This window comes from Rhamphochromis sp. 'chilingali' (assembly GCF_963969265.1).
Source record: "Rhamphochromis sp. 'chilingali' genome assembly, chromosome: 5".
In the NCBI taxonomy this organism is placed as follows: Eukaryota; Metazoa; Chordata; class Actinopteri; order Cichliformes; family Cichlidae; genus Rhamphochromis; species Rhamphochromis sp. 'chilingali'.
Window position 1 is genome coordinate 29773111 of NC_137932.1, and position 9547 is coordinate 29782657.

At 41.3% G+C, this 9547-nt stretch overlaps 1 protein-coding gene across 2 annotated transcripts; it reads right to left on the minus strand.

Annotated features, from left to right (window-relative positions):
* Positions 1-805: 805 nt before the first annotated feature.
* Positions 806-8472, minus strand: LOC308396966 (uncharacterized protein). Of its 2 annotated transcripts, none has more exons than XM_080882631.1 (2): positions 8308-8472; positions 806-3369 (listed from the first exon to the last, which is right to left on the minus strand). In XM_080882631.1, exon 2 carries the CDS (start codon positions 2992-2994, stop codon positions 1312-1314), a length of 1683 nt encoding a protein of 560 aa, XP_080738757.1. In that variant the 5' UTR covers positions 2995-3369; positions 8308-8472; the 3' UTR covers positions 806-1311. The 2 variants fall into 2 exon arrangements, with proteins under 2 accessions (XP_080738757.1, XP_080738756.1); XM_080882630.1 differs by having other exon boundaries at positions 806-3379.
* Between the last annotated feature and the right edge of the window lie 1075 nt (positions 8473-9547).

The following is a 9547-nucleotide window of genomic DNA, read 5'->3' on the forward strand; positions in this document are numbered from 1 at the left end:
TATAGAACTCAATATCCCCGTGCTGGGCAAACAGGTTTTGCAGCCGTTTGAGCTAAGATTTTAAAATTATTCACATAATGAAAACCTATACTTTGTCTCGGGTGAGTTTCCCATTCAAATGCATGTAACAGTGAGAAACACACTGTCTTGGCGAAATAAAGCGTTTTTGTACAACTTCATATAAATCGCTGTAACTTTTGATAGAAGACTCAGACAAACATGTTTATGGCTTTATCTTATAGAACTCAATATCCCCGTGCTGGGCAAACAGGTTTTGCAGCCGTTTGAGCTAAGATTTTAAAATTATTCACATAATGAAAACCTATACTTTGTCTCGGGCGAGTTTCCCATTCAAATGCATGTAACAGTGAGAAACGCATTGTCTTGGCGAAATAAAGCGTTTTCGTACAACTTCATATAAATCGCTGTAACTTTTGATAGAAGACTCAGACAAACATGTTTATGGCTTTATCTTATAGAACTCAATATCCCCGTGCTGGGCAAATATGTTTTGCAGCCGTTTGAGCTAAGATTTTAAAATTATTCACATAATGAAAACCTATACTTTGTCTCGGGTGAGTTTCCCATTCAAATGCATGTAACAGTGAGAAACACACTGTCTTGGCGAAATAAAGCGTTTTTGTACAACTTCATATAAATCGCTGTAACTTTTGATAGAAGACTCAGACAAACATGTTTATGGCTTTATCTTATAGAACTCAATATCCCCGTGCTGGGCAAACTGTCAAGGGTTGACAATTTGTTCAAACACAGTAAGAGAGAAATGAGACACTGGCAGACCGACTCAGAGTTTCAAAGACGTGCGCACGGGTGAGAGTCTCTGAGCAGACTAACACACCGAGCACCGTTTACTCGCTTTATTTATAAGGCAAAATGGGTTACATAATACTTCCTCTTTCAACTGAAGAGGGGAGAGCTCAGGCATTGTCTTAGCTATCTAACTTCTGCACACAAACTGAAAAACAACGACACAGCAGTATTCATGCTTATCTGACATCGCAGACACTGAAGTAAAGAATGCATGTATATGTCCTGTCTTTGTCAAACATCTCACACACTTAAGCAAGGAATACATTGTGTTCTTTTCAACAGTAAGCTTTACCGTGTGAAAATATATAAACACTTGATTATAAGGCATACTTGTTTCTACTTGATTATACTTTAATGATTTAACTAAAATAAAAATTCTCTTAACATTCCCTCCTGATGTTAATATATTTCACATGTTTTACTCAATGCATAGTCACTTGTTAGTCACATTTTCAACTTGCACGTCATTCAGTGAAATAATTAAACAACAAGCTTGTCAAGATTGTCATAGAGATTTTCTTCTCTCTCTCCCTCACTCAGCATACCATACTGACGATAGGGATCCTCCATAACTGACTGAGCCAAGACATGGTTTCCTAACATACGCTTGAACATGTTTGTCATTATGCTTCTCAGACATGGGATAATACAAGCAATGAAAAGGCAAAATAGTAACATCACACTGAAAAGGGCCAACAGGCCTTTAATCAGTAGAGATTTCCAAGAGCCGCTCAGCAGCCAGTCCCACCAACCTTGAGTATCGGTAACGTAGTCCTGCTGCTGAGCGTCTCTCAGTTGTTTCAAAACATTCAAAGCATTTGTCATGTTTAATGAATGGATGTTATCAGGTATGTAGGTACAACATGTAGTGTTAAACAATACGCAGAGACCACCTTTCTCTGCGAGAATGATGTCTAAAGCCACTCGGTGCTGCATGACAGTGATGCGAATTGCATCAATTTCTTCATTCTGTCCTTGATTAATGCGGGTTGAAGCATTTAAAAATAATCCAAAACGATAGTCCAGGGTTTCTATCCGTAGTGCGTGTTTCCCTACTCCTATCCATGGAAACAAAGCGTGTATTACCTTCTGGCTCTTGGTCCAGAGTTTGAAGTCATCTGGTACATCAGAACCAAGATATGGATCATGGGGCTTGAGGCCTGTGCTACGTTTAGCTCTGGTGTTGCTGTTCACTGACATCTTAAAGGTGTGGTCAGATACCAGAACAGGGGCACAGAGTCCGGTGCTGTTTGGTGGCAGCATGAAATAGACTTTCAGGCCACACGCCCAAGCTGCGCCCTGTACCCAGTATGTACCTGTCGATGAGCCGATGCCATCCCAATCTGGTGCCGCCAGGATCATGGAGCAGTTTCGGTTTTGTCCTAATTTCTTCAGACCCTGGGGCGTACCTGTTTGTCCGGTTGCTCCTGTGAAGTTAAAGCACACTGGGTGTTGTATGTCAGGTGGCAAAACAACTGAGAATGATTTCAGTTTTCTATGGCTGACGTTTATATGCACCCAGTAGGCTTCATTGCAGGTGTAGTTTATATTTGGGTACTGGTGGGTGCAGTTTGTTATGTTGTAGATTAAAGACTTTACACTCTGTGGGACTATATATTGTGTAGTGTTGTGGCATGTGTTGGTGTTTTGGTCCTTTATGGATCCACCTATCACCATCACAGGTTTTCCTGGTGTTGAGCAGGTCCCGGTAATGGCTTTGTCATATATGCAGAGTGCTTCAGCCTTGGTTGGGGGTTTTCCATACACTGTGGCATGGAGTGCTGTCGTGGGCATATGTGAGCAGACATAGCAGTTTGCGGCATTGTCTTCTCTGTGCACTCTGTCATGGACATACCGGTACCATGCATTGTTCAGCCACGGGTGGTTGTGTTCTTTGTCTATCTCCTTCAGGTGCGAGTTGTCGTGGGTCCACCTCTTAGGTCGGAGAATAATTGGTACTGTCTTGTGGGTTCCACTGGGCATCAACCAAAAGAGTGTCGTCATCAGGAGGATAGCCATTAGACAGAATATGTAGCACATGAGTAGTTTTCGTTTGATGTCACAAGCGCCCAAGCACAACAGCTTTGGGGCTGGAACTGGTGCTAGCATTGATTCTGAAGCTGGTTCTTCTTCTGGATTTATCAGGTTGTTTTCCTCAGTCATCTTGTTGAGATTTTTTTCAGGCGTCCCTGGTGTTATTATTGGTTCTGCTCTTCGGTGGGATAGGTCAGTCTGATCTTCAGGGCGACCAGGCACACCCGAGCTCCCACGTGAGTAGCACTGCCGAGGAAGCACAGGGCGGGAAACCCGTTCAGCCCTGTCCTCCAGCAGGGGTTCACGTAAGAGTCAGGGGAACCGGCGTCTTATTGTGGTGCAAACACTTTCTTCACGTGGGATTGATGAATCCACGAAACTCGTTCGGCTATCTTACACGCTGTGGGTGTGGTAAGTAGCACCTGGAAGGGACCTTCCCACTTTGGAGCACTCCAGTTTTTCCGCTGGAGGACTTTAATCAGAATCCAATCACCGGGGTTCAACCTGCAAGAAACTGAAGAAAAGTCACTCGGCAGTTGATTGCTTAATCTCACTTCTTTATTCTCAAATAGTTTTGTCATCCATTCTGCCATTGTTGTTTCTGCAATAGATTTATTAATTGGCTCACTCATTATGGGGAGTGGAAAATGTCTGCCATGTACGATTTCAAATGGCGTTAGACCACCTGTTCCTTGAGTTATTCTCATCCATAATTTCCTCAACCTTTGTTTAATTGTGCCGTTAGTTCTCTCGACTAATCCTGCACTTTGTGGATGATAAGAACAGTGATGTTTTATGCTGAAGCCTAAAGCTTCAGAAACTTTACTTATTACTTCATTTACAAAATGTGTGCCATTGTCTGATCTTATCAGAGATGGAATACCGTACGTTGGAATAAAATGATTACATAGACATTTTGCTACTGATATTGCATCTGCTTTTTTCACTGGGTATATTTCTGGCCACTTGGAAAATACATCAATTATCACAAGTGCATATTTGGAGGATTGTGATTCATTTAATTCTATGAAATCCATGTGGACAGTGTGAAATGGATGCGGTGGTATAGGGAAATGCCCTCGCTTTGGACGTAGATTTCCCTGTGCGTTGTGTCTTTGGCAAATCATACATGTTCTGATAAACTCTTGTGCTGAACTTTCAAAATTTTTTGTATAGAATTGTTTATTAAGAATATTAATCATCCCTCCTGATGACACATGAGTTTTCCCATGTGTCACTAAAGCAGCAGTTCTATGCAAAGATTTTGGAAGCACTGGTTTGCCATTACACATCATAAGGTTGTCTTTTAATTCTGCTCCATCTTTCACCCAAGATTTTTGTTCACTCAGCGATGCTGTTTTCTGTGCATCTGCTAGTATTTCTAAAGGTATTAGATCTATGGTTTCTGTTGTTAAAACATCAATTTGTTTTTCTGCAGCTGCTTTTGCTGCTTTGTCAGCAAAGTTATTTCCTCTCGTAATTTCTGTGTCATCCTTTTGATGAGCTGCACATTTGCATAGTGCTAATTCTTTTGGCAACGTTATTACTTCTAATAGCTTTTTTAGAAGGTTTGCATGTTGAACTGTGTTGCCTGAGGAAGTTGTCATTCCTCTGTTATGCCATATTTTAGCGAAATGATGAACTGCTGAATAGACATATTGACTGTCTGTGTAAACATTAACACTTTGACCCTTATATAAAGTACATGCTCTGATGACTGCGGTTAGTTCTGCGCTTTGAGCAGAGTTTGAGGAGCTGAGAGCTTTTGCTTCTATCACTTTATCAACAGTTGTGACCGCATAACCCACACAATTTCTACCGTGAATGTCTTTTGACGCTGAGCCGTCCACAAAAACATTACTGAAACTGCTCTGGGGGGAGCTGTATATATCAGTGCGAGGTTTTGTATCTTCCTCTAATTTTTGAATGCAACAGTGTTGTTCTCCGTCCAGAGAAGTCGGCAAAAGTGTACTTGGGTTTAGCTGGCCACACTTCTCTATTTTTATGTGTGATTGTGTAAGTAGAATCCCCACATAAGAAAGTTGTCTTGCATGCGTGAGGAAAGAGAGGTTCGCTTGGAGCAAAATAGAGGTCACTGCATGTGGGACTTTGATGATCAATTTATGTCCTAGAACAATGTCTGCACATTTTTTAACTGCCTCTGCTGCTGCTGCGCATGCCTGAACACAGGTAGGTAATCCAGCAGCTACAGAGTCAAGTTTGCATGAGTAGAAAGCTAATGGACGTTGTTTTTCTCCAAAAGCTTGAGTTAAGACTGCTTTCATATACCCTCCTGCACCATCAACATGGAGAACGAAAGGTTTTCCATAGTCTGGTAATGCTAAGACGGTACATGTCTGCAGTGCTATTTTCAAATCAACGAAAGCTTTTTCTGCTTCTGGAATCCATTGTACTTTGTCTTTTAATGCTAGATCTTTACCATAAATGAGGTTCTGTAGTGGTTGAGCTAGTAATGCGTATTCTGGAATCCAGCATCTACAGAAATTGCACAGTCCTAAAAAACTCATCATTTGTTGTTTAGTTACTGGTTTTGGGGCATTTTGGACTGCTATCTTTCTGCTCTCTAACAGCTGCCTGCCTTGTCCTGTCAATTTGTGGCCAAGGTATGTTACTTCCTGGCTCCACAATTGCAGTTTATGCTGTGACACTTTATGGCCTTGCTCTGCGAGATGTTGCAAAACTGTTAATGTGTTTTCTTTGCACTCATCTTTTGTATGGCCTGTGATCAATATATCATCTACATACAACAAGAACTGCCCTGGGGCAGGGAGCGTACAAGATGACATTGATTTTCTCAAAGCCTCTGCATACAGAGTTGGGCTATTCTGGAATCCCTGAGGCAACCTTGTATAAGTATACTTTTGATTGTCAAAGGTGAATCCGAATAACTTCTGTGAGTCAGGGTGCAGAGGTACAGAGAAGAAGGCATTGGACAAGTCTATTACAGAGAACCACCGTTCTTTTGGTGTTACTTGATTTAGAATTGTGTGTGGATTTGCAACCACTGGAGGTATTTGCTCTGTTACCTCATTTATTGCTCTTAGATCATGAACTAAGCGATATTTTCCTGTATTAGCCTTTTTTACTGGAAAAATTGGTGTATTACACGTGGCTTCATTAGTTTTCACGAGAATACCTGCTTTTTGCATCTCTGCTATGACTGGTCTGATACCTTCTTTTGCCTCTGCACTCAAGGGATATTGTGGTTTTACAGGCCTATATGAGGTTGTAGTTTTCACCACTACTGGATCTGCTCCTTTTATTAGGCCTACATCCGTGGGTCCTTGAGACCATAATGTTTGTGGCAGCTTCTCTAGTTCTGGATGTGCTTCAATTGTTAATACTTGTCATTCATCTTGCTCTGTTGTGGCTAAATGTGTGGCTGGTGTGGCTGTCACCGGCCAACACAGCGTTAGCCTCATGCACCCAGTTCTACGGCCTTTTTGCCAGTCCTCACACTCTATTTTGTCATATCTGTCCATTTCTACATTTCTCAGCACTGTGCCTAACTCAGACCAAGGCGTTTGGTCGTTGCGTGCAACAGATACATGAGGGTTGCATATCTTATTTAAGCGCTGCACTGCATCTGTCTGTAACACTGAGCATACTGCATTACCACTCTGTGTCACATACAGGTGTTGTAGGACTAGTTTTTGCGGTCCTAGTCTGTGCACTTGTTGATCATAAATTTTGTCTGGACCTGGGACATATTTATACCACAAGGTGTTGTGATATTTTGCTGGGTCCTGTCTATGTGAGTGCTCAGGTAAGTACATATTAGCTTTGGCCTCTAATGGTTCAAGTTTTGGTAAATCTAAGGCCCAGTAATAATTTGGCTCACCTAAACCTTCACAAACAAAAATATCTTCAGTTTGGCTCTGACTTTCAGAGAGTAGGAGTCTGGCTTTCATGCCACTTTCTTCAGGAAAAACTCCTATTTTTAATTTTGTTAAAGCATCTCTTCCTAACAAATTTAGTGGACAAGATGGATCATAGATGCACTGATTTTTGCAGGCACGGCCACTATCTCTATGTGACATAAAAAGGGGGTCGGTTAGATGCTGTTTTGTCACATGTCCTGAGGCTGATTTCACGATTAAGGTATCTTTTGAAGAGGTTAAATTTGGGACTTCTACTGTTAGGACAGTTTTACAAGCACCTGTGTCGCAAAGGAATTTTATTGGGACCCCGTTAACGTGCACTATAACGGTGGGCTTTGCTTCTGAGCCTAGCAGCAGTTGTTCAATGTTGTAAACTTCCCCTTCACTTGTTTCACTTCCCTTTTCTTGTGCTAGTCATTCATCACGGCGTCTGCGCCTGTCATCTCCACCTTCCTGTTCTTGGCTTACATTTCTACAGTTTCGAGCAAAGTGCCCGATTTTACCACAGTTATAACATCTCATATCTCTTCTATCTCTTCTTTGTCCTGCTTTTTGCTTTCCCCTACTTTGCTTAAAACCTGCCGTGTGTTGCTGTCCTGAGAAGGCTATAAAGCCTGTCTCTGGATCAATCATGAAAACTCCTTCTGTTTTTTCTTTTTGTTTTTGAATTTTGACTGCATGCTCAGCATATTGTAGGGCTTCAGGCAAGGTTCCTGCTTTTGGGCACGTTTAGCAATGCGTTTATCGTTTTCTACCATCCACGCCTTGAAAAGGTGCCATTCTGCTAAGCGTTTTGCTTTTTTCTTTTGGCTCTTTTCCTCAAATAATTCTTTTTGTAAAGCAGCCTTTAAAGCAGTTATTGATTCTTGATTGCATTTGCCTTGCCAGGCTGGGCAATAAATTTTATGTGGATTTCTCCACCTATTTGCACTGACTCTTCCTGCATTTGGACAGTTTTTTTCCAACCATCCTTCATCTGCTGTTAATTTTACTTTAGTTTTAGAGTTACCCATTTTGAACTAATTACGTCAGAACTGTGACACCTTCTTTGGCATGAAAAAGTGAGAATGGGTTTTCGATAACAGCCTTCTACTCTCCCACTAATTGAGAGAGCGGTTATCAATTTTACGTGATGAAGCACAACCCTTTTTTCCACCTTTACCAATACGTGAGTGTACACAGGAAAACAGTTTGAGAAGTGGTTCGACCGCGTATTGGGTCGTAAAAACAACTCACTCCTCACAAACAAAGCGCGTTTCTATGATTTTTATTGAGATTTTCCGTAGGCCTATTTATTTGTGTAACACCTTCACCTTCAGCCACTCTTCTTGAGTGACCGGAAACCTGTTCCGTTGCAGCCACTCCCAGAGCGACCGGAACTTTTAATAGCGATTTTTCTAGAATTTCGCTCTTGCCTGTCGTCTTCTTAGTCCCGCATGGACACTGAGATCTGTCGGCGTACCTAGGTTTACATACTACTTAAAGGAAAATCTCAATATCAACGTATTTTAGCGCTTGGTGGAATGCGTGTCATATTCACCTCTACTGTGGCGCTGCGTTTTAAGATCCGGTGCTCATCGGGTCCTGGAGCCGTGAAGGCCGAACGCTGACCGGAGATCGAATTCACGTTCCCGGGTTTTTCGTTTTACTGATCAGATTTCTTCCAGCGCAGGCGTCACGACGTCAGGATCCGATAGAGACCGTCTGTGGAAAACTAGACGTTAAAATAACAGTCAGTTATCCGGCTCGAAGGACCAATTAAATGTCAAGGGTTGACAATTTGTTCAAACACAGTAAGAGAGAAATGAGACACTGGCAGACCGACTCAGAGTTTCAAAGACGTGCGCACGGGTGAGAGTCTCTGAGCAGACTAACACACCGAGCACCGTTTACTCGCTTTATTTATAAGGCAAAATGGGTTACATAATACTTCCTCTTTCAACTGAAGAGGGGAGAGCTCAGGCATTGTCTTAGCTATCTAACTTCTGCACACAAACTGAAAAACAACGACACAGCAGTATTCATGCTTATCTGACATCGCAGACACTGAAGTAAAGAATGCATGTATATGTCCTGTCTTTGTCAAACATCTCACACACTTAAGCAAGGAATACATTGTGTTCTTTTCAACAGTAAGCTTTACCGTGTGAAAATATATAAACACTTGATTATAAGGCATACTTGTTTCTACTTGATTATACTTTAATGATTTAACTAAAATAAAAATTCTCTTAACACAAACAGAACAGGTTTTGCAGCCGTTTGAGCTAAGATTTTAAAATTATTCACATAATGAAAACCTATACTTTGTTTCATGCGAGTTTCCCATTCAAATGCATGTAACAGTGAGAAACACACTGTCTTGGCAAAATAAAGCGTTTTCGTACAACTTCATATAAATCGCTGTAACTTTTGATAGAAGACTCAGACAAACATGTTTATGGCTTTATCTTATAGAACTCAATATCCCCGTGCTGGGCAAACAGGTTTTGCAGCCGTTTGAGCTAAGATTTTAAAATTATTCACATAATGAAAACCTATACTTTGTCTCGGGCGAGTTTCCCATTCAAATGCATGTAACAGTGAGAAACGCATTGTCTTGGCGAAATAAAGCGTTTTCGTACAACTTCATATAAATCACTGTAACTTTTGATAGAAGACTCAGACAAACATGTTTATGGCTTTATCTTATAGAACTCAATATCCCCGTGCTGGGCAAATATGTTTTGCAGCCGTTTGAGCTAAGATTTTAAAATTATTCACATAATGAAAACCTATAC

What these genes read in the sequence shown, in the direction of transcription:
- LOC308396966 (XM_080882631.1), bottom strand. Translation starts at nt 2,994, where the DNA reads ATGACTGAGGAAAACAACCTGATAAATCCAGAAGAAGAACCAGCTTCA.